At 38.7% G+C, this 26577-nt stretch overlaps 1 protein-coding gene across 2 annotated transcripts; it reads left to right on the forward strand.

Moving 5' to 3' along the window:
* Positions 1-25772, forward strand: LOC108701839 (protein mono-ADP-ribosyltransferase PARP15). Of its 2 annotated transcripts, XM_041576762.1 has the most exons (14): positions 1-86; positions 9654-9814; positions 10545-10607; positions 13207-13383; positions 13799-13971; positions 14693-14813; positions 16009-16071; positions 16146-16322; positions 16808-16980; positions 17992-18025; positions 19760-19905; positions 20414-20588; positions 21396-21454; positions 21530-23155. In XM_041576762.1, exons 2-13 carry the CDS (start codon positions 9700-9702, stop codon positions 21422-21424), a joined length of 1446 nt encoding a protein of 481 aa, XP_041432696.1. In that variant the 5' UTR covers positions 1-86; positions 9654-9699; the 3' UTR covers positions 21425-21454; positions 21530-23155. The 2 variants fall into 2 exon arrangements, with proteins under 2 accessions (XP_041432696.1, XP_018092343.2); XM_018236854.2 differs by lacking the exons at positions 21396-21454; positions 21530-23155 and adding an exon at positions 24992-25772.
* Positions 25773-26577: the final 805 nt, after the last annotated feature.

Genomic DNA, 26577 nt, shown 5'->3' on the forward strand with positions numbered 1-26577 from the left:
ATGGCAAACTTTCAGTTTCTTTTTAAAGTGCTAAACTGAAAAGTTTTGTTACCCAGTGGATTCGACAGCTGTGACCCTTGGAAAAGGTATAGTGCAACATACTCTGTGTGGCAGAAGTACTGGACTTTGTAAATTATTTTGTGCAATTCTAGAAACAGACTATTCACTATGTACAGCTCTTAAGGATTAGTTGCTTTTTTAAGTATGGATGTTATAAGAAGATATTCTGCTTTGCTGTGCATTCAAATGATAATTATATTTTACAAGACAAATAAGAACTGAATGTGGGGAAATGGTTGGGGGAAGGTGGAGGAGGGGTTTTATGGTTAAGATATGTTTTAATCACATGTATTTATAATATTACATGTATTGTAAAATGCTTTTGCATGTGCTTACATTTTGAACCAGTGTACAAGGTATGTTGCCTAATGGAAACACTAAAAATAAGGCAAGTTCATCAAATCTTTGTCACTGACATGAAAGTAGAAGCAAGCCAGCACAGCACACCTAGGTGTATGGGTTTATCTTTGATCCATGCCAGGCTGGTGACACACGGTGCATCACAATCTCCCTTCACCCAAACTTTCCCTTGTTTCTCCCTTCACCCAACCCAAGTTAAATGCTTATGACTACAGGTACTAATATTAGAATGATTAGTATAACAAAAGTAGACACTTAATTATGGCCATATACAGACAGATTTACACTGCTGATTTGGCACCTTCAGACTTATTGGCCCTCTATGAAGGTTTTTCAAAAGATATCTGGTCAAACATTATCCAGAAATCTATCTTACAGGGTTAAAAATCCTATCAGGACAAGGACTGCATCGGCCTGCTTTAAATCTACAAGAATCCACTTTCTGTTACAAAAACCCCATAAAGAGAACAGCCATAAGACAATGGGCCAGATTTGAATCTATAAGAAAATGTTTTTTATCGTGTGAAAACTTATGAACCAGATTCAATTTTAGGAGATATAAATTTCTCAAAAATCAGTTTGTTTCTCCCATAGATTTTATAATAGTATTTATGTGCTAAACAGTGAGGTAAGTTTTACTCACTGTGAAATTTTACTCAATATAAATATGGTACAATGTCTGGCATAGGTAGTGTTTCTCTATATAATTCAGAGGGAACATTTTAGAGTTTGAGTTCTTTAATGCAGTCAGACTCTTATTTCATAATGCACTGGATTAAAATTATGCAGAGCAGAGTATAAGCAAGTGCTGCTTCTAGGAAATGCTGACTTTCACTTTCTGAATAAGTCATTTGCTGAGAGGAAGTTGCACTATTACGAGCATAATAAAATATCTAAAGAAAGAGGTACAGAGTACATTTGGCAGTGTACGCACAGAACAAATCTCCTCTATCAACCGATAGCAACTATTTACACGCATCATATATCATATATGATATCTGTATACTGCAATATCAACAACTCTGTTCTAGCAGTACTCGCAGCTGAATTATTACCAAACATCTACGGATAATTGTTAGTATTTTAGGGTGGTCATCTGTACCCCTAATTCTATGCTTATATGGCTCTTCACTTTTATCTTACTGCATTTGGCTGGAATAATGTCTCTTCCAGCACACTGCATCAATATCAGCATTTACATCCAATTAATTTGACACAAATTAGTTGTATGTGTAGACACAACTCATTAGGAAACCCTGCAAATACTGGTAGCTCAAGTTTGGGGTTGGGCCCTGTTTACTGTGGCATTCTTTTTAGTAGACCAGAGGTCTGCTTTAAATTCCAGATATTGTTAGGAGCACTATACATTTATTCTAGTAAAGTTGATATTACTGCATATTGTACATCTGAGTTGTTCATGGTTTTATAATGCTTTTTTATAACATTACTGTATTGCAACATACATAACGTGGAGGTGAGAAGAGTGGAAGTATGTATGGTTGAATGTTCGATATGTATATGTATGCCTGAGGAAATTTGTTTTATAAGCATGTTATATGTGTGATGTGGGAGATATAGGAAATAAGGTTGTGTTAATTGTTTAAAAGTATAATTTAACCCCGCTACCAGATGGAGCTAGAAGGAGGAAAGTATTTAAAAGGCAATAGTAAGGGGGAGGGGTCTTTTTTTAGGTGGGCGTGGTCCAGTGAAGAACACCTGCTGGGAGGAGAGAGGCCCAGCCCTATTCAACAGGTGACGGGTATAGCCAGTGGTAGGAGAATATTTGTGTTAGTGTGCACTAGGTGTACAAGTTAGGGAAGCAAAGATAGAAGGGCAGCATGGGTCCGAACCAGGAGATCAGTGGAAGCTGCTTTCCAGCGCCCTGTCCCTAAATAGCAGTTAGGGACAGGGCGCTAGTTAAAGGGGAACTATTGTGAAAATGAAATGTAATGTTAGCTTAAGCATACTGAAAGAAGACACTTTCTAAATACAATCAATTAAAAATTCTGTACCATTTCTGAACTAATCAAGTTTATCTTCACTTTTCCTCTCTCGGCATCTGCTTTCCTTATTCTGTCTTCATTAAGGAGTTGGGTGCCATATGAATGATCCAAAATATCTTATAAGGGGGCTCCTTTTGCCTAGAAGATGTATTAGCGCTCACTATTAAAATCACCAGGAATCCTGTCTCTCTACATGCAGGATTTGTGCAAAAGGCAGTTATTTTCTTAGATTTTGTTTGTACTGGAATCCATTATTTGAGTGAGCTCTAATACATCTGCTAGGAAAGGGAGTCCCCCGATAAGATACAGTATATTGGATCATTCATCTGACACCCAACTGCTGCATGAAGACAGAATGAAGAGAAACGGATGCAGAGAGAGGAATAGTGAATATAAACTTGATTATTTCAGAAATAATTGTATTTAGAAAGTTTCTTACTTCAGTATGAGGAAGCTTATATTAAATGTTCCTTTTTGCGATAGTTCACCTTTAAGGACCGTCCTAGAGCCTGACTGAGACGTAGCAATGACTGCACTGGTTGCAGGATTTTTTGTGTAAAGTCTGTGTGATACACAACTAAGAGCAGGGGAGAGGCAGGTGCTGAGCAGACAGGCAGATTACATAAAGTTCAATGTAGTATATATCCCACTTGTCTCAATGCAGAATATGGATAGCAGTATTGTGTGAACAGTGGTATGTGGAGAAGCTCTCTCTGACTAAAGCAGATCTGTACATGTAATTATTCACACTGGATGCTGACAAATCCTGTTGAGGGACACTGTAGTGTGCAGATATATAGCTGATTCTGTGTTATGCACATACACTGTGCTGCTGCTGCTTCTGATGATGATGATGCTGATGATGGCTGGCTGCTCCTTACTAGCTCAGAACTTACACAATTTGATCTTGCAAAAATAATGTGATCAGGTAGCAGCTTAGCTAGACTGAAAGTTTTAGAACAAGGCGCTAAAGAGATTGATAGAGACAGTGTCGGTCTGACAGACACAGAGGACTCCATCAAGCACACCAAGGACCACGTCTTGAGCCAAAATAACAGGAACTTGGTTGCTTCCAATATATCGGAGCACTCAACAAATTCCTCAAAGCAGTCACTTCAAGGCATGGCAAAGATACCCCACACCGCTAATCAACACAATAAATGTTCTCATCCTTCTGCTTCAATACCTGTGCTCCAACAAACTGGAGGTACCCCTCGCATGGGCAGTCATCAAAGTTTGACCAACCAGAAACTTACAGGGTATGGAATAGTACATTTGAGGCTGCTGTAGCAGATCTTGGTATTATAGCCGGACAAGAATTAGATCTACTGATTCAGTGGCTTGGCCCACAGTCTTCAGAACACATTAGGACTCTGAAATCCGTCTACACTGGCAATGTAGCTGCAGGTCTCACAGCTGTATGGGAATGCCTGGAACAGAGCTATGGCAGTCCAGAAGCCATTGAAAGTGCTTTATTTAAAAGACTGCATAGCTTTGCAAAAATAACAGGAAAAGACAATCAAAGGTTTCATGGCCTGAGTGACATCTTGCTTGAACTTCAACTGGTAAAAGATGACCCTTGCCTACCTGGTGTCAGCTATGTGCATACCGCTCATGGTGTTCACCCAATAGTAACAAAGCTGCCATACAGCATTCAAGAAAAGTGGGTAACACAAGGTTCTAATTATAAGGTAAAAAAACCAAGAGATTGCAAGGACAAAGAACGATCCAAGTGTTATATTTAGTGAGGCAAGAATTCCTAGTCCTCCTTCACTGAATCATACATGCGCCAATTACAGGGATCACAGCAGTCCCTTGTCTGTTAAGAAGACAAATGTTGTTCCTGCGATTACTACTTTCAGCTAAGGCAATCAGGGTGAGAGAATTGAAAACGCAAATCAGTTGTTATTAAATGTTTAGAGTGTAACCGTGACAAACATGTGTCAGCCCTTCATCCACAGTCCTTTCCAGTGCTAACTTCAAACACTTCACCCCAAGGAAATCATGGCAGGGAGAGCTCAAATCAAACCCCAGCTTCTACTTCAGTGTCCACTTCATGTACTGAAGTCTGTGGAGAAGGAATATCTGACCAGTCATGTGCCAAGATATACCTTGTTAAGGTATACCCTAAAGGACAGCCTAAAAAGACATTTAAACTCTAAAAAGCAAGAGGTCACTGGCACAAACTGAGTTCTTTAATTTATTTAACATAAATAAAGAAGCCCTACCATATACTCTTGGCACCTGTGCAGGTATTTCTGAAGTGGCTAGGAGAAGAGCTTACGGCCTTATGGTAGCATCTTTATTTACAAGATAGAGCTACCTTTGCCTACATTGGTTGAATGCAACCGTATACTGTCCAACAGAAAAGAAATTCCTACACCCGATGTTGCTCTTCATCACCCGCACTTAGAGAGCATAGCCAACTGCATACCAGTCTTTGACAAGAATGCTGACATTCTTCTTTTGCTTGGTAGAGAGATCTTGTGTACACAAGGTATGCCAGCAACAAAATGGACCTCATGATGCTCCTTATGTCCAGCGCCTTGACCTGGGATGGGTCATAATAGGAAATGTCTATATAAATGGTAAGAAGAAACCTACTAATGTTACTTCTTACAAAACTGAATTCCGCAGGAGAATTCTTGAGCATGTGGGGGATGTCCAGCACATACGCAATACATCAGTAGCAGTCCACAACAATGAACGTCATAATAGCAATACCAAGGTAATGAAGTTTATTTGACTTTATTTAGTGGAACAAATAAAACAGACCATGAGGGTAGGTGATGTAAAATAAAAATGTGGCCTTATGGTTAGAACAAGCAGGAACACAAATGATGATTGTGCTCAGGGATATGAGCCCAAGGAGTGTCCACAAACAAATGAATACAACGTGTCAATACTGAAAAGGGACTTAACCTCCAAGGCTCACATCTCACATGGATGACAGAATATTATAAATACAAACAAAATTTCTAAAAAGGCAATATTTATTTATTCACAACCATGCCCCAATTGTCATTTAAAAACAAGTTTAAAACCAAGGTGCAGCGCGTGGGGGGGGGGGAGGGATCCCTCTCCTTTAATTACCGAACCACACCACCTGATTTAAATGAATCAGGTAGAAGGAACGTGTATATTGTGTAAAATGTACAAATTGTTAAGTGATACTTGTACAGCTATAAAGTACTTGTACAGATCTGTCCATAAACTATCAAATGCATATATATCTCAGCAATTATTATGTCCATCCTTAATTGTTGCACAGCTGGTTAGGCAGTATGTTAGAACAATCTGTGATGTTATCGGCAGCAAAGCAATGGTTATAATCGCTGTTCAAATCGTTATTTGTGTTAGGAATTATCCCAATAGTCCAGATATTGGGTCCCCGACCAATATCTTGGGACTCTGGCTTTCTTCATGAAAAAGGTGTTTGACAACAACCATGCTGAACCTGCACCACCATTAAAGGAAGACGAATGCTGGTACCTCCCATCCTTTGGTGTCTACCACCCTCGAAAACCATGTCAGATTAGGGTAGTGTTTGATTCTTGTGCTCAATATGAAGGACTCTCATTGAACAATGTTCTCCTCGCCAAAAGATTCGGGAAACGGCGAGAAATTCACGAAACTGCACTTTTTTACGCCGGCGTAAAACCACTGGCGAAAATGCGCCGGCTTCCAAAAAAACAGTCTCCGGCGTCCATTTTTTTGACGCCAGCGAATTTTCGTGGCGGTTTCACAAGTTTATTGACTGGAATCACTATTTCACTGTTTTATTGTCCATGAGGATAGCAGGAACTACCTGAGGTTCCTATAGTATCGTAACAATGATCTGTTTGATGAAGTGATAGACTACCATATGAGGGTACATGTCTTCGGAAATAGTCCCTCTCCTGCTGTAGCAATATATGGATAAAAAAGGACTGCCCAAGAGGGTGAAAACGAATATGGTACCAATACTAGTCAGTTTGTTGAGAGGAACTTTTATGTAGACAATGGACTGAAATCCTTACCTACTGAGTAAGAAGCAATTTATCTCCTCAAGAATGTGACATGTTGTCTATAGCCAACATCAGACTTCATAAGATTACCTCCAATAGCACTAATGAAATGAAGGCATTTAGTTAAGATGATTATGCTGCCAACTTAAAGAATCTCGACCTAGGCACTGCAAATCCTCCTGTGCAGTGTAGCCTTGGCCTGCTTTGGGATATTCAGAAAGACTAATTTATGTTCCAGGTGTCTACCTATAACAAGCCCTTCACTAAGCGTGGAGTTTTAACCATTGTGCATAGCTTCTATGATCCTCTAGGGTTTGTGGCCCCAGTCACATTCAAGGAAAAATACTCGCAGTAGTCTTTCTCCCGTATGCGTTTGCGTCGCTCACCCTCACTCTGGCTACTCTACCAGCAGGGACTTCATCCTTAGGAGGGAACTGACCACTTCTGCCATATTAGGGGAGCAGCACCCGGCCGCCGGCTCCCCCCATCATTATCCGCACAGCAAGTTCATTAGCTCCACTGGCTCCTATGCTCATCCGGAGGGTGTCAGGCACCCTCTCTTCTCTGCAATCCACAAGCAGGCGGCCGCGGTAGTTCTCCACCCCCTCAATGGGCAGATGCGCCTGGGATTGGCTGGGGAACTTTACGGGAGACCGGAAGCTTATAGAGTACGTTTTGTGCTGGATAATGTCTGTGGCCAGCGATGCAAAAGCACCAGCTGTCTGCACTGAGGGATGAGCTGAGGGACTAAGTTTTAGAGCACTGGCTTGGTCAGTGTGCTCAGGTCCGAATGGAATCTTCATAGTTTCACTTGTAGAAAGTTTAGAGGGAACCTTGACTGCAATAAACAGGGGAAGTCGAGCCAAGCCCCCTGCATGCACATGGCTTGCACTTCCAGGGCACTGCCAATACTCAATACCAAGCAGAGCTCAAGCTATTACTGGCCGCTGCACTGATACGGGAGAAAGACTACTGCGCTTGCAGGAGAGGACAGCCCATGACACTGCTGCTGCTGGACACCGGGAGGAGGATGAAGGCGATGCCTGTCAGTGTATAGCCAGGGAGGAGAAATCGATCTCTGCAGTATGGATGGTCACCTTTTCGCCGTTTCTGAAGAGGACAGGAAGTGGACATTCTGTAAGTTATTTCTTAATAAAGGCTTTGCTATTTAAAAGTTTAATTTGTCTTGGTGTTTATTTTTCATTGTGCACTGACGAATTTTTAAACTTTTTTTTTTTGATGTTACTGGTCCTTTAAGATTGCAGTGGCTGGCATATCTGTAAAGTGCCCCTTCCAACTGAAGAAATTGCCCATGCAGAAGAAGTTGTTATCCAGTGTATTCAGCAGGAAGTATACTTTTTAGAGATAAGTGACCTTAGAAATCTCTATCCATTTGATAAGAACAGTTCTCTGTACAAACTTAAGTCAATCATTGACGATCACAAGTTGCTGAATAGGTGGTTGTTTAGCCAAATCTGACCTAAGCAAAAAAGAGCAAAATCCGGTTATCCTACCCGGCCGACATTACATCTCTACTTTGCTCATCAGATATTACCACGAGCAAGTACAGCATCATGGTCCACATTTTACAGAAGGTGCTATCAGATCAGCAGGTCCGGGGATTGTCAGGGCAAAGAGATGTATTTCTTCTGTGTTGCACAAATGTGTAAAATGTCTCAAGTTAGGAGGAAGGCAACAAATGGCAGATCTTCAATTGGACAGACTGTGCACAACTCCACCCTTTACTTATATTGCAGTTTGTTTTTGGCCCGTGGTCCGTAACTGCATGAAGAACTCGTGGAGGCATTGCTGACCATAAACAGTGGGCTGTGCTTTTTACTTGTTTGAGCAGTCCACATCAAAGTAGTTAAATCTATGTACTCCTCAAGCTTTATCAATGCACTTAGAAGATTCTTTGCCATTAGAGGACCTATCAAACCGCTAAGGTCTGACTGTGGAACCAATTTTATTGGAGCAGAATTGGGATGTGACCAGTTTTTGAGTAGTTATGGTTGTGAGTGGACATTCAATCATCCTCATTTCAGTCATATGGGAGGTCCTTGGGAAAGGATGATTGGGTTGCTGGACACATACTTGACTCTTCTAGCAAACTTGGCCACTTATCTAGCAGAATTATCTGCAATAATAAATGCAAGACCATTGGTTCCAGTTTCCCCAGATCCAGGCTTTCCAACAATACTAACTTCAAAACACTCTTCTCACGCAGAAGATGGGTACAGTCCCAGTTCCTCCTGGAGACTTTGATTGCAGCAGTTTCTACAGGCGTCAGTGGAAACAAGTCCAACATCTTTCCAATGTGTTTTGGAATCGCTGGAGGAGAGAGTATCTACATGTTCTGCAGACATGTAATAAGTGGCAAGAAGCTAAACCAAACCTACAAGCAGGTGATCTTGTTCTGCTAAGCCTATGGACTTATAACAAAGACTATATATACCCAGTGACAATGGCAAGATTTAAAAGGTTGAAGTGAAAGTAACCAAAGATGGTTCTATAAGGGTGTTCTTTAGACCTGTTACCGAACTAGTACTTCTCCTACCTCAAGAAGACTCCAACTCGCCTGATCCCTCAGCACCTCGATGATGTCAACAGAAAATACCTGCAAGAGACTTTAGTACCTGTATTGCCATGCATATTTTTTTTTTTGTTGTTGTTGTTCTCGTTTTCTCATTACAAGTCCCTGGAGTACAGGTATCACCATATTTATGGACTTAGTTATTTATGTTGTCAATGTTGTCAAATCTAAAGATTTCAGGTGTGAAGTTTTATATTACACACAACCTTGTTGTTTATCTTCGTTTGCATTGTAGCTGCATCTTGCTATATTTGTCCCTCACCTCTCCCTGTAGTTCAGGAAGCTGCTGTGACCCTTAACCCCCATCCCCTCTTCAACAGTTTTCTCAGTTACAGTTAGCAGCCATCTTAGGCATCTCTTACGGTCTAACCAACCCTGGTGATAAAAATATTCTCTGACCTACTGATTTGATTAATGTATGGGAGATTTTTAGCAGTTTTGGAATAAACTTCAGTGAAAAAAGCATATTCGTGTTGGTCCGGTTGAGTTCAACTGTCTGTTACTATCACTATCATAAGGACAGTGGGTTGAAATAGAACACTATGAAAAGGTACTTGATGTATTCAGATAACTGTGGTTGTGTTTTTTGGCAGTGGAAAATTCTTTAATATGACTTGTTACTTCTTATAGGACATTCAACTAGAACAGACCAAGGAATCCATATAGGAAGATTATCATGTATAAAGTAGAAATTGGCAAATCAATTTTAGATGTTAAAAAGGGGGACATAACTAAGGAAACTACGGATGCCATAGTAAACCTGAATAATAAAACATTGGACCAAGACTATGGTAAGTTTGACATTAACTGCTAAATTGCTGAAAGAGGAAAATGATTCTTTATTGGGTGTTTTTAAAGTGATACTGACACTAAAAAACTACGTTTTAAAATATGAATGTACATTAAAAGTTACCAGTAGGTCATTACTTCATTCAGACTAGTGAATCTTCAAGCCCTGTTCTCTTTTGAGAACTGTCCCCTTCTCTCATTAACATCTCTATCTGCCAACAATATAGAGTACCAAGACAGTGTTTGATTCCCACCTACATCATCACTACAAGAGAGCTACCTGCATGACCCTACATTACGAATGCACATGCTCATGGCAAAGTGCATAAATATATTAAAAAAAAAAAACCCTAAAATTATCCTCAGCCTGAATCTGGCAAATTTGCATACACTTTGCACTGCTCTTGTAAATGGGGCACACAGTGCTGTGGTATCAATTTAGTTGCTTATCTCTGAACTTTTTTATCTCATTATCAGCTGGATTGCATAGTCTTTATAATGCATACTAACTGGATTGCATAGTCTATATATCGTCTTACCATGGCACTATCTTTCAAGACATGTCAGGAATATAAACTAACAATACCCAAGTCTTATTTTACCTATGTGGGTTAAAACTGCAGCATGGGAATTTCCATAAATTTTTATCCATACACAGGGCAAAGGTTTTCTCTGCCTTTGCTTCACTTTCATTTCATGTATTTTATAATTTCATGTGTTTATCTTTTACAGGCATATCGAAAGACATTCTTACTGCTGCAGGGAACAGCGTTAGAGAAGAATGTATTCGTTTAGGTATGGAAATGTCAATAACCAATAAAACAAAAATGTGGTAAAGAGAATGTCTGTCTCTTTGTACTTGAAGACAGGGAGGGGAATCTAGGATGTATGGATTCCCCTTGGGGTTCTACCTTCTATTTGGTATAATAATGATGTTTCACAGCCTATTACAGTATATAGAGTTGAAAGGAAGTATTTTATTACACTCTCCCTTACTGAGAGAAGATGGTTGTGTTCCAAGGTCAGGGACATTACTTATACATTCTTTACCTGGCAATACCTGCATCTCCAATTCTCCATCATTTTTATAACTACTAGCTTCTATTAAGGATAACACTTTCCTGATGTTACAAAACATGTAATACTGATGCTAACACTGTGAAATGTTTCAGAATCTGGTAGACCGAATACATGGAGATACAGCCAAAATGGGTGATGCACTTTAGAGCAGGACCGTGCTTCAGGGTAAAGGAGATAAAGTTGCTGTACAGTGTTAGCCAGTAAAAATGTTACAGGGCAACCCTTTTAAAATAGAAAAATAACAAAAGGGGCATAAAGGTGATACCTTTATTGCCTAACCAATATAATCATAGCAAGCTTTCAGAACATTTTATTTCCTTTTTCAAGCTGATTACAGTAAAGCTGTGGTGTTCTCTGGTGTGTGTGTGTGTGTGTGTATATATATATATATATATATATATATATATATATATATATATATATATATATATATATATATATATATACACAACATTCAGCTCAAAGGTCAAATGACCAACAAAAAGGAATATCAATCTGCGTGTAAGGTGTTAGTCATTTACGAGGGGATCTGCAAGAGACGAGCAAATAAGATACAAGATCATGTGGGTCAAAGATGGCTCAACCATGATATTTAATTCAAATTCATGCTTCACAACACTGTGCAGTTTTCCTCTCCTAAACTGTCCCTTACTCCTCCGCTAATTGCCCAGTCTTTTACATACTGCACTCTCCCCTCACTTCCTTTTCTTTTTTCCTCTCTACAAACTCTCCATAACTTTATCAACACATAACACTTATACTTTTAACAACAGTAGTACCCAATAGTCCCCTTACTGATTTTTTTTGATGCAGCCTATGCAAGTGGCATACATTTTTCTCATTGTAAAACAACTACTAACATTGGAGATAAAGATTTCTGGAGATGCTGTCCATAGCAACCAAACAGATTGTTGCTTTTTGTTTTCTAACGGCTGTTTAAATCTAATTGCTGATTGGTTGCCATGAGCAACGTCTCCAGAAATCTCTCCAGATATTTATCTCTAATGTTATAAACATGCCTCAATGTTTCTTTTAGTTAAGTATGCCATTGTCAATATGTAAGCATTTATATGATGAATGATCTAAGCCAGGGCTCCCTGCTGTCCCTATGTATTCTGGGTAGACCTGATTTGAGGGCCCAAAATGGGATGGGACGTAAAAAGAAGGTAGGTATGGGTAATGGTGGATTGTGATGTGGCTGGGCATAACTGGGAGTGCATAAGACATGTACCCTGCCATATGTAATTAAAGGTACTAAGTTTGCCCAGGAGCAGGAACCCATAGCAACAAATAAGATTTTTTGCTTTTAAACGGGTGACTAGTAAATGTCACCTGCTGATTGGGTTACTGCTCCTGGGCAAACATAGTGCCTTTTATTACATAACCCCATATGTGGCTTAAAATGGCAAGACTGTTATATCTAAAACAGGGGGAGATATGCTAACATAACTCCTCATAATACAGTAATTCCAAAATGTGCTGTCTTCTTCAGAATTCCTGTATCAATGAGTATGCCAAAGAAAAGTGGCAGGCATTTACAGATCCCATGGACAGACAAGAACAAAATTGCAAATTTTATTTCAAACAAACATTAAAGACTAAAACAGTCATGTCTTTTGTACAACAGAGCACATGATAGGCCTTGCTATTCCTGCCCATGACGAGTGCCTGCCACTCTTCTTTGGTATGATCCTCCTCAAGCTGTAGGCTAATCCACCTTTTTGTCATTTAAGATGAAATAGATCATCCGGTATCAATGGGTATGTCACAGATGCCGTTGTCTGCCGCTAGACACAAGCTTTATGTTGATATTGGTGTGCAAATTACTCCACTTGTGCATCATATGGGAGTTCACTTACACAGCTTTGTGTCTTGCACTGCACCTCAGTCATAATAGTTGCCGCTGTGGCTACGGGTCAGGGCACACGCTCCGATTCGGGGAAATTAGTCGCCCAGTGACAAATCTCTTCTCCGGGGCGACTAATCTCCCCAAACTGCCTCCCCTGCCTTCCCATGGCTAAAATGTAAATCGCCGGCAGGATGGCACTTGGAGCGATTTTGCTTTCTGAAGTCGCCCGAAGTTTCCTTGTGAGGCAACTCCGCCAAGCAACTAATCTCCCTGAATCTGCCTGTGTGCCCAGACCTTAATGAGAGCTAGGAGACTGATGTTAAACTCAAAGTTAATATTGTATGTGTGTATGGCATCTCTACAGAAGCAACATTTGTGCTTTGCATTTTTGCACATTGTCAAATTTATAAAATATTTGTGAAGATGTACTTATGAAATGACCACACATGACTTACTTTGTTTCAGGTAAACAACCTCATAGCAATTTTGTTGTAACTGGAGCTGGAAATCTGAGGTGCAAAAAAATAATCCATCTGATTGATGCTGTGAATAAAGATAAGATTGTGGCCGAAGTCAAGGAGGTGCTAAAGGCATGTGACCAGCATAACATTCAGTCTATCACTATTCCTGCAATTGGAACAGGTATGTATACATGTATATTTTTATTTATATGCATCGGGTCAGATAACCCTCAATCTGCCCACCAATTCTTGCGTCCTAACCCACCCCCCATCTGCTTAACGCTTCAAGTGCTCCAGAAGGTGGGGTTTGCTACTCTATTCTATACAAGCAGAATCTTTTCTCTTATTAAAAAAAACAAAAAAAAAAGATGTTCATCTCTTAAAGATAAGTCACTCTATAGAGCACAGATAACTCATGCTGCAGGCAGCTATTGCCACCTCTGTTGTCATGAGATTTACGCTGATGGTGCCACACTCTTTGTGCTTTTACAATTAATTTTGATAATTATGAGATATGCAACAATACACTGATTCCCTGGATGACAATGAAGTTATTAGAGAAGAGATTTTAATAAATATATCTCCAACTATTACAGGAAATGCAAATATTGGAGCAAAGACTTCCCTTGAACTGATTATGACCGGCATTGAAGAATATGCATTAGGCACAGCTACAAGCTGCATCTCACAAATTCACATTATTGCTTATAAGGAGAACATCTATCAAGAATATATTAAGGCTTTTGAGATAAGAATTTCGGGCAACCAGGTAAAAATGGTTCCAGTTTGGTCTGTTATACCATTCTAGGTCACTCATAAATACATAACTCATGCATGTTTAAAAATGTAAGAAAATTTTATTTGTAAAATTATGACTAGAGATACCAAAAATGAAAACAACAAAAAAAGCCATATATGACTAAATTAAAATGAGCATTTATCTATATAGGCAATATTATATACAAGCATACTTAATTTAATAATAGCATAGCCTTCTGCGGAACATTCAAGAACAATGCTGGCTAGTGATGAGCGAATCTTTCCGTTTAAAGTCAATGGGCATTTTTTATTATGACAAATTTTTTGTACAAATGCATTAATATCAATGGGTGTTTTTTTTCTTATGGCGACTTTTGTCCAAAATGCATTAAAGGCAATGGGTGCTTTTTCTTATCGGTGACTTAGTTTTTGTCGCTGCAAATTTTTCCGCTGCAAATTTTTGCCTCAGTTTCGAGAAAAAAAACGCAGATGCCGAAATGGGAAATTTTGCCGCAAATCTATGACTGGTGAAAAAATGTACTCAACACTAATGCTGGCCTACAATCTCCCTTAAACTGCCCATGCACTGGTCATGCACTGGAAGCCAGATAATGATTGTTGCCTTATTTGGCCAACCCATTTTCTGATTCAGAACTATTTATATAGATGTGTTATTTCAGAATTGTATAAAATTAAACCTTAATGTATGCATATTTCATATCTTTATTTAGAAATACAATCTTTATCTCAAACTGTATGGTAAAGATGTGACCTTAATTAAGGGAGACATTACAGATCAAGATACGGAGTGCATTGTGAATCTAACCAACCAATCATTGAATCAAAATTGTGGTAGGCATAAATTTACATCTTAAAATGTCATGTGATAAGTGGGCTTAAACAAGGCTGGTTATGGGATTGGGCACAGATAAAATTTGCCCTTGGGTACCACATTGCAGGATATCAGATATTATCTTGGGAAGTTAGATAATAAACTGTGCAAACTTTGATAATCACCTACAGCAACCAATATGCAGGTAGCATGCATTGGCCACCTGTTTAAATGCAAACATCAAATTGGTTGGTATGGGTTACTTTGGTTATTTATAGGTTAGATTGCACCTGAGCAAACTGTTTACCTTTTATTACATAGTAATATGAAATTTTGTGTAACCGTTGTACCAGCACTCAACTCTCTGCATCTAATCAACAGTTGAATGAATAAAAGTGACACATTGCCTGTGTACATCTGTATAATCATTACTGCTGGAGACTACTGAGTTATACAACCATAAATAGCCATGGTTGCCTTAATACGGGCCGTAGAATTCTGATGTTCTTTCAAATTTTCTCACATTTTATTATTCCCTAAATATTGATTAGATTACATAATTACATGATTAATTAAAGCCAGTTTGCAACAATTTCTAACAATAAGGGTCAGATTTATCAAGGGTCGAATTTCGAGTTCATGGGAGTTATTTTAAAATTCCATGAACTCGAAATTCAACCAACTGCAATTTATTAAAAAAAATATGAGCGACCTGCAAACTCGAATCAAATTCGATTCGAGTGTTTTTCTCAGAATAAAACCTGATTTTCAGGAAGGCAGCAAACAACTCCAAATTGATTCCAGGACATCCCCCATAGGCTGAAACACAATTTGGCAGGTTTAAGGTGGCGAATAGTCTAATTCGAGTTCTTAAATGGCCAGTGTATGATAAATTTCAAAAATCAAATTCGAATTTTAAAAAAACTTGAATCAAATTTTAACAATTCCCTAGTCGAATTTGGCAGTTTTGGTCTTAAAAAACCTAAAAAAATTAGAATTAGAAAAATTAAAATTTTCACTTCGACCCTTGATAAATCTGCCCCCATGTCATGTGACAACATGCAGCATCCCAAAGCACTGTTTAAGACTGGTAACATCACTAAGCACAATTTATAGAATATATTCATGGCACATGGAAGTGGCCCTCCTTGTTAAATGATGATGGATCATGAATGGTGTGTAAATGCATTATAATTAACTTGCATGTATTTGCAGGTGTCTCTGCGGCAATATTATCAGCAGCTGGAAGCGGTGTGAAGGACGAGTGTAACAAATTGGGTATTGTACGCAATTTATAAAATAAATAATTTTTAAGTGTGTGTGCTCGGCTGAGAAATGCTGCTTTTTTCCAGCTCCAATAACAGCAGACCAGATGGTATTGACAAGTGGCGGGAATATGAAATGCAAGAAAATTCTGCATCTGATTGGTCCAACAAACTCAAAAGCCATGGTGCCTGCACTGGAAAAAATATTAGAAGAATGTGTAAAGCATTCCATCAAAACTATGGCACTGCCAGCCATTGGGACAGGTATAGTTTCTTTGTAAACCTTACTAATATGTACATTTTAAAGTGTTATAAATATATGATCACTGCCTGGCTGCAGTGTCAGAACTTGGGCAGATGGTGGCTGATCAGAGATCTATCCGTGACAAAATTAGCTACTGGGCCACTGTGTGTAGTATTAATGTCATGAGGGCATCATTTTTAGAAGGGCATATGTCCCTGGTCTGCAGCTTAGTGCTCTGTCTGGGGTGGTTGACACCAAACCAATTACCATAAGGAAAACAGCTGACCAGCACAACAAGACAATGCAATGCAGAGATCTCCCCATCCCTGCATCGCATAGTTTTTGAGCCTCTAAATTTTTTTGCCAATCTGCCTAACCTCACTCATTTTTGTGTGTTTGGGTGTAACATGTCACAGACATGCAAATAGGGAGTGTCATACAAATACTATAATAGTGCATCTGGCATGTGATCTATGACATAAAGTATCGTTTTTATGTGTTATAGGAATGGCTGCCATGGACCCCAGTGATTCAATTAGTGGAATAATAGGAGGCCTAATACAACATTTTGAGAAGGTTACACATACCAGTCTCACCAAGATCTGCATCATTGCTTTTACAGACAAGGTTTACCAAGAGTTTTCTCAAGCATTTAAAACCAAAAGCTTTGAGATTCAGGTGCATCTTTTTTCATTAAATTTTTTAACATAGCATACATTTGGCCAGATTCAATTCAGTGAGAAAAAGTTATCCCCTGGTTTAGCATGTGAGAAACCCTTTTCTCACTAGATTGAATCTGGCCCATTATCTGTGCATGTGTGATTTTGTATATATTACCTGATGTCATACTATTTCCATCAATCTTATAATGCAAAATCGTTCAGTACATATTCTATAAATATTTTATATAGAAGGTCACGTGAAAACTTTTCTCATCAAACTGAATCTGGCTTATACTCTAATACTGAGCCATGCATATATTATATTCAAGTTATAACATCACTAATGCATCCTAACAAATAATATATCCACAGCTAAAATCTGTTAAGAAAAGAGGAAAAGGATCCAGACTATAGTTGTCCAGCTCACGCTAAGCTTAAAATCACAGCATCCTCTTGCACATTATTCCCAATTCCGAGAGGAATACTTACAACATAAATGTACCAGGATTTATGAAAGGGTTGTTCAACCTGCTAACTATAAATCAAATGGAGCTGAAATGCTGCAGGCTGATCATCCCATATAAAGACAGTATATATATGACAAACCACATACTACCTAATATAATGGGTAACTGTTGCAAAAACTATTTTTGTATATGTCAAAGAGTGTAATATTAATCATATTTTGAAACGTATGCAAGATGGAGGTATTTCAATTACTGCTGCTCTGTCAGCTGGGCCATCGCTAGATTACATTCTATACTTGCTGGCACATACTGAATTGTTGGAGCATTCAGTAAAGTGCAACAATACCAAGTCCCTTTTCACACTAGTGAATGGTGCTCTGCACTTGTTGCCCAGTGTGGATATACTGTATAATGTTTGCTCCATCTGTATTTTTTTTTATTTTTTAATGGTTTATATCATCACTACAGTTTGTAGGTAACCGTTGCAAAATCTTTTGCATTGAGTTGCAGCAATCTGAAAAAGTTGCTTGTCATTGTTATTTATAATTGTTTTTATTTAGGAATCAGAGCCATATTCCGAAAACAACATAGAAGGTAATTTCTCTAGTTTTTTTCGCTTTTAAAGTATGAGTAGAGAAATGTATCAATGAAATAAAACTATATGGAGGGAGAAAGGTATGTTATTCTGTGGGCTGTTTGGAGGAATTTTTGAGGTAATTTTAAAACAATACGATTATTATGATTTAATACATGTGTAGAGAGAGAACTTGGTATGGAAGTGCTGTCCATTTTTTTTTTTTTTCAATGCAGGGAGCAGTATATATGGATATATATTGTGGGAATTTACTGCTAGCCTTAGCACTAACTTTTTAGTTCGTAAAAGTAAGTGACATCCAGGTAACTTTAAATAGAAATCGGTCTGTAAAGAAGTAACTTGCAACAGTGTAACAAAAGTAACAGTAACATAAAGTTCTTGTTCATTAGTCGGAACAGCCTGTTCCACTGGTCGACTGGCTGCACAGATCTTCCACTTTTCAGCAAGGTTTGAGCCCACTTAGTCAGTAGTCCATACCTCCATTTACTCTGACTCCCTTCAGAAAGCCTCACAGCCTCTTCTACTTCCCTTCCCAGAACACTGCCCTCCGCTAGGTGGTGATATCGCTAACCAACCTGCATTCACTTTATTACATGCTGATTGCACCCAGCTTCTATTACTCTCCTCATATGCTTGGTCTCATAGAGCATTCTGGGAGATGCGTAACTTCCCTCTTTCCCAAACACTGTGCCACACGCATATGAAGTCCTTGGGCCATAAAAGTTCATTTTTAGTTCTGCAGCTGGACAGCGCTGGAGTAGAGCATTAGCCAGTAATTCATGGAAGCCTTTGTGTTGCACAGAAAGAAGACAATTTATTTATGAGGCTTTTCAAGTTTAACAGAAGGTACAACTTGTACAGCTTGTACTGCTACTGCAATATAAATTGGCATAGAGATACTGACACCAGAAAATAACCTTCTTATATATATCTATCATCACATTCTTTGAATGCTATTTATAATTTTGCCATAAAAGTATTTGCCTGATGATTTTACATTACCTTTCTTACCCCATGTTCCTCTATGAGGGGGCTGCCATATTTGTGCAGCAGTAGTCCGTTTGCATTAGAAACTCTTAACTGATAGTTAAGAAGGGACATTCAGGTTGGCAAAACTTTTTTTTAACTTTTAATATTTTGAAAATAAAAATTTTCGTGCCAGTATCACTTTTTCATAGTTTACCTTTCTATGCACTCATTTTTTTAAACAGGCTAAAGGAGCTTTTCCACCATTTGGTGGTATGGTGGCATCATAGTTATACAGTATCTATAGACCTAGAGCAGACATTTTTAACAGGTCACTGCATCTCGTCATGAGGCTACTATGCTCATCTATGCTTTATTGCCATTTTTCTGTTATAAAAAGCTTTAACACTCTGTGGCTGTAGAGGTACACAGCAGACTGAAAATAACCCATAACATTCCTCTAAGAATAGGCAAATATGAAAAATACAACAGACTCCTTATAGCTGGACAGAGAGAGTGTGAGTTGAATTGAGGACCAATCCAATTGATTCTCAGTATAAAACACTGTGCTCCTATTGTTTAATTATTGCCTTTGTTTAGTTTCCTATACACTATACATTATGTCCTCCTTGATACAGTATTTCGTATTGTTTCAGTAGTAAGAGTATCGCTAGTTAATGTCAATTATTGGCCATGTAAACATGCTCAATTATAACAGGCAAGTTGTAATGCTAAAATTCTTTTTATTGGCATCTATATTATTTCAGCAATATTTCGCAACCCACCAACATGGACTGACATGGGCACTGATGAATATAAGATCATTGAGCTTTCAAACAGTTCTACAGAATTCAAGGATATTGAAAAGAAATTCCTTGAATCAGCCCAATCTTATAAATGTAAAGTGATTAAGGTAGGACATGTTATGCTTGTCCCTGGCATATATACGTGTTATGCTTGTCCCTGACACATGGGAGGAAATATGGAAGGAAATGTTATGCTTGTCCCTGGCATATGGGTGCAAAAGGCAAAATATAGTCAAATTTATTTTGCATAACATATAGACCTAATATAACTTCAAAAACAATAATCAACATTGTAATTTACAGTAGAAAATATAATTGTGTTGCAAAATTTTTAAAAGAATAAAGGAGCCAAAGTGAGACATATTTATAGAAACTTGCACATTTGGAAAAGTCTTGCCAGTTTCTTTTGCAAAAATCCATTCTGCAGTTATTGTTTTTAGTAAAAGAATCTTCTTCTGCATTCTGTGCTTTAGTAAAGTCTTGGCTTCAGCTGAACCCAGGGGTGGGGTTGGACCCTCAATGGGAACATTGTTACAACTATAACCCCTGCTAAAACACAGGTTCTTCCTCTACTACTGGCACTTTTAATATGTTAAAATGTTAATTTTCCTTTAGATTGAAAGGGTGCAGAATGTGAAACTGTGGCGAAGTTTTTCTGTTCGAAAACTGTTTGTTGACAGTCGTTATCCAAATGAAAGAAATTGTAAACTACTTTTTCATGGCACCAGTATTGAAACGGTCACGGATATCCTATATAATGGGTTTAACAGGAGCTATTCTGGTAAAAATGGTAAGTTTCATTTATTATTGTTTAACAAAATATTACAACAGCACATGTGTAAATGGATCTCCGGTTCCTCTGCAGAATTGTGCTAGAAATATTTCCCTGGTCACTATAGCAGCCTACACACCTGGGTTTCCCCCACCCTCTTACCAGTGATGGGACAAAATTCAAAATGATATACCACCTACCTATATAGCACACCTCCCCCTTGTATGCTTTGTCTTTTTTCTGTCCTCGCCAGTAAAAAGGATTTGTTTGGAGACTTTGTAAGCTCTATATTTTTATTTTGTGGCTCACCAGGAGCCATACTTGGGATCCCATACCTGGGGAGTTCAGCCTCTCTCTCTGGTAGGACCTAGCAAAGCACTTCCTGATAGTGGAGGTCAGCGGTTCGGACCCCCGTTATTAGCAGCCCGGGGGTCATTGGTTTTCACCACCCAGCTTATCTGGAATATCCAGTGGAGGGGTTTTGGTGTAGCCATGTTTTAGAACCGGCAACAGGGCGGCACTTAGTTAGTTTTCAGAGGTTTTGCGTTCCATGTAGTGGGGCGCAGGATTCAGACATCACTGAGGCATCTGGTGTCACGCCAGTGTCTGTTCGCTGGCATAATCGCGCAACGTTCTTAAGGCGCGTGTTACTGAATGGATGCTGGTGTCATAAAAAGGCGACTTCTAGCAAGTGACTTTTCTTCTGGTGCCAAAATCAATGTAGGATTTTTCTTCTTTGCGAGCAGTAAGTTTTCTAGACTTTATTTAAGGGTTTATGCTGTGTTTTCTTTTGATTATCACAGAGGTTGTTATTGCTTATGTTAGGCAGATATGGAAGATCAAGTGCCAAGTAGCCCAGGAAATGCTGCAAATGAAAATAGGAGGTGAGTCACATTACAGTAAGTTTGTAGTGTTTGTTGGGCAGGCAAAAGTGTTAAAATAATTTGTTTTCTCCATAGTGTGCCCCCCCCTAGAAAGAGGACCAGCAAGGAGAAACATAAAAATTGTGTGGCATGTGACAGTCCAGCAATGAAGCATATGTAAGTTATGTCAAAGATGCACAAAATGGTTGTCGGGTGATGCAGCAGCGGATACAGCAGATGTTATGCACTGGATAAAGGAGGCGGTAACAGACTTAAGTCAGCTAAAAGATCCAGAGAAGAAATGGTGCAGAGCCCAAGACAAGAGTCTAGAGGGAGTTCTCCAAGATTGGAGAAAGAGAGGTTTCAGCGGAAGAGGAGATATTGGAGGAAGAAAGTTTCTCTAACTTTGAAGTATTACTAGTAGAACCCTTAATAAAGGCAGTCAGATCACAGCTAAATTTGCCAGAGAAGATACAAGTGCAACAGTCATCTTCTAATCCGTTTAAATTTCTGACAAAAGAAAAGGCTACGTTCCCTTTGCACGAAATAATCAAAGAAGTGATTGTAAAGGAATGGGAAAAAACGAATGCAAAGTTTCCTATACCATCAAAGCTACAAAAATTATATCAGTTTCCAGTAGAAGAGCAGCAAATTTGGAATAAGTCGCCTAGGGTGGATGCGGCTGTATCAAGACTGTCAAGATGAACTTTACTACCAGTGGAAGACATGGTGTTTTTCTTAAACCCCATGGATAGAAAGATGGAGGCATCATTTAGCATTCTATTTAGCATTGGGGGCAACTTGCAGGCCGGCTTTAGCACTAACATCAGTCTCGAGAGCAAAGCAGATGTGGCTGCAGAATGTGGAATAGTAGGGGTTAATAGAATACATAATTGGCACATTAGCAGAAATTAAGCTGGTGCCAGATTTAATCACAAAGTCCTCAAACAACAGCTGCAGGGAACTTCTCTCATGGTGAGAATGGACAATTTGGCAGCTGTGGCCTACATAAAGAAGCAAGGTGGAACACGCAGTTGGAGGACGAACTTCAACCAATTATGCAATGGGCAGAGATACATCTCCAGAATTTATCAGCAAAACATGTTCCTGGGATTCAAAAGTGCAGATTATCTAAGGAGAGTAACTGTGATGGATTACGAATGGGAGCTATGTCAAGAAGTGTTTGTACAAATAACAAAGAAGTGGGGATGGCTGAACATGGATCTGATGGCATCTCAGAACAATTTCTGAGGAAGATAAGAGCAGAGGGGGTCGAAATAATTGCAATCCTTATGGATTGGCCAAGATGACATTGATATCTACTCCTCAAGTCATTATTGATAGACAAACCATGGCCCCTACCGGACAGGAGAGATCTGTTGCATCAGGGGCCAGTGTTGCATCCAGCTCCACAGAAGCTATCTCTGAAGGCATGGAGATTGAGAGGCAAAGATTGATAAGAGAAGGGTGTTCAGACTCTGTAATAAACACAATTTTAACAGCTAGAAAGGACAAAACGTATGAAAGAGTCTGGAAGGTTTTTCTGCCTTGGTTGCTGCAAAAGGGCTCAACAGTAGAGGAGCTTTCAGCTTCACAAATTTTGTATTTCCTGCAAGCAGGATTTGATAAAGGATTAAGCCTGAGAACCATAAAACTGCAGATATCGGCCATATCAGCATTAACAGGGGTGTAATGTGCAAAGGACTCTAAAATAATAAGATTTATAACTGGTGTAATGCACCTTAGACCGCCAAGCAGAATCTGCTTCATGGGATTTGCAATTAGTATTTTAAGTGCTGACAGCAGAGCCGTTTGAACCTGTCAAAGAAATAGCCGATATGCTACTTACCTTAAAAATGGTTTTCTTAATGGCGGTGGTCTCAACTAGAAGAGTCAGTGACTTACAGGCCCTCTCAGCAAGACCGCCATTTACGGTCATACAAGGGAATAAGCTAACGCTTAGAGCAGTGCCAGAGTATCTACTAAAGGTGGTCAGAATGCAACATTTGAATCATGAGACAGTTTTTTCTTTGTTTTCTCGAGAAGACACCTCAGAGCAAGAAGGGATGTCATACACTTGATTTAGTGAGGTGCATATCAGTGTACCTAAAAAGAACAGAGGCTTGGATAAAGTCGGATAGACTCTTTTATTATACCAAGGGTCAGGCAGCCTCAGTATCTAGCATCAGCAGATGTATAGTGAATTGCATACACTTGGCTTATCAAAAGAAAGAAAAGCAATTCCCCAAAGGGGTAAGGGTACACTTCACAATAGAATTAAGTACTTCATGGGCATTGAGTGCAGAGGTTCCAATGGAGCAGATTTGCAAAGCTGCATCAAGGAGTTCAGCAAGGACGTATCCTTTGGGAATAAGGTGTTAAAGGCAGCTTTGCCAAAAAGATGATTGTAATAAATCTGATTTGCTGTAAAAAATTTAGTATATGTTTAGTTTTTTAACCCACCCATTCGGATTGCTTGGGTACTGACCCAGAGGTGTGTAGGCTGCCATAGTGACCAGGGAAAATGAAAAATTGAACTACAATACTTACCGAAATTTTCCTTTCCTGGTTACTATGGGCAGCCCATACACCATATTCCCCTCCCAAAAAAAAAAAAGAATCCGTCTCGGACACAAAGACAAAGCATACCAGGGGGAGGTGTGCTATGTAGGTAGGTGGTATATCATTTTGAATTCTGTCCTATCACTGGTAAGAGGGCGGGGAAAACCCAGAGTTGTATAGGCTGCCCATAGTAACCAGGAAAGGAAAATTTTGGTAAGTATTGCAGTTAAATTTTCCCTTATGATAGACATATAAGTCAATTAACAATAACATCTTCATCCTGCAAGCATAGAATGTTGCTGTAACTATAAAACATTTTGTTAGAACTTAGCACAAAAATAGCATTTAGCAAATCATGTTTGCCTATAGAATGATTCATACTAGTTTCAATCTGTCTTCAATACTGATTTTTATCTATTATGCTCCTGCTTGAATTTAGTTATTGAGTTAGACCCTACTACATAATCAAGAAGACAATGCCATACATATCATAAAGGTAAAAGGTAGACATGGGTATTGCACCTGGTCATGATATGTGGCATTATGTGAGTTATATTAGTATTATTATTATTGTTTGTTTATGAAGCAACAACATATTCTACAGATATTGATTGTATACATTAAACATACAGATTAAATTAAAAAATATGGTAAATACTATAAAAAAAATTTGATACAAATATTACTTCTTGTACCAATAACTAAGAATTAAAGAGGACTTGTAATCTAAAAGGAGAGGGGGGGCATGATTCACATCTATGCATCTATTTTTGATTTGTCTGCTGATACTGTTTCTTGTTTCTTTATTTCTTGTTTTCCATATTTGGTTCAATGGTTATTGTATATTATTGTACTATTAATTTAAATACAACCCCTGCAGGACACTTGTTTTAATAGCATTTGCAGATTTCAGGCAGGCAAATTTTAGAAGCACATTGTTATTGTTAATAACCGTAACAGATGATTTTCTACTAAAATCTACATTTATATCCCCAGCAACAGTTTATGGACGTGGAACGTACTTTGCCCTAAATGCATCATATTCTTGTGGTGATACATACTCTGTTCCTGATAAAGATGGGAACAAACATATGATCCTGGCTGCTGTAATCACTGGCAAGTGGAGAATGGGGGAAAGCCACTATATAGATGCACCGCCAACTGAAGAAGACCCAAAAACGCATTGTGATTGTGTGGTGGATGATGTCAGTAACCCCACAGTCTTTGTAATCTTCTGTGATGATGGTGCCTACCCCAAATACTCAATCACTTTTAAACGCTGCTGAGATTACATTGAAGTTCCCCAGTGTCACACTTTACTAATGACTTGGATTTGAATATAATTTTCATTTAAGTACATGCAGCAGATACGGGAGACAATAGGCTTCATTCAAAAACATAGCACAGTTGTAATTGCAAATGACCACTAATATCATTGTTACATTGTTATTGCTTTATTCTACTGAGAGTTGCTTATAATCATTAATTCATTTAATTCATAGCTTCTGCATTATGCCACTAGATTTTTATTTGTCTTTCCCTCTCCCTACTAATTCAGGGGAAGGTGATAATCAGGTAAATTCTCACCATGGTTCCTCTTCTTTGGCTTTTAACCTCAATACGTTAAGCACTGTATAGCAAGCTTAAGGGAGTGAGGAAGGGAGGGAAAAACATTGATGATGCCAGTATGACATCATATCCATGAGACAAGTCTGTAATGTAAAAGCAAATATGCAACAAGTATTATATAAAAAGTAAAATAAATTGAAAAACTATAGCACTGTGGTTTTTTTTCAGAAATATTTAACAACTGGTGTTTGTTGGATACTTACTTGGAGTCTCACATAAATATGATTTATAGGAAATCACACATGGCATGATTCAGGGTTTTAGAGGGGCAAGTGGAAGGAGATTGGCATTAAAATGAGTGTTTTTTCCACAAAGAGCAGCAAAGAGCAGCATATTCCCCACAAGCTTGACACTGCCTGTCAGTGCACTTATAGCAAGATGCAGAGAAACAGCCTGGTATAGCATTTAGCCTTATGGTTTATGACAACAGTGAAAACAACTGCAGTGGAATCAACATTGGTACAATATTATATATTGTCATATTGTATTAAAATCATCTAGTTCGTATGTGAGCACAGTTGAACATACACAGGGCTTGTTACATGTACAGTAAGGAGTATGGGGTATGCTGGGGCTGAAGTAATTTTTTTTATAAATCTCATTTCTCATTAGGAAAGTCTGCAGACAACAAAGGCATTTTTGGAATGTACAGTCAGTGGAAGCAGGACAGAAAGAGGGCGCTCTATTACTGTATTTTCAAGTAGAGTGAATGCTTAACATATGTGCAAAAAAACCCTTTTGATGCTGCTTTAATTATCCAGGCTGCTCAAATATCCTTTACTGCAAAAGCAGTATAAGTGTCTTCAGCCGTCTGATAGGCTTGGCAACATGGCTAAGTTCATTCCTCTCTATGGCTAGGGCCACTAAGCTGTATCTTGCTGCATATACATAGGTGCTAAACAGAATGGAGTGAGTGTAGTGCAGAAGGAGAAGGTCAGCACCTTAGATATCAA

The sequence above is a fragment of the Xenopus laevis genome, chromosome 9_10L, assembly GCF_017654675.1.
Source record: "Xenopus laevis strain J_2021 chromosome 9_10L, Xenopus_laevis_v10.1, whole genome shotgun sequence".
Classification (NCBI taxonomy): domain Eukaryota; kingdom Metazoa; phylum Chordata; class Amphibia; order Anura; family Pipidae; genus Xenopus; species Xenopus laevis.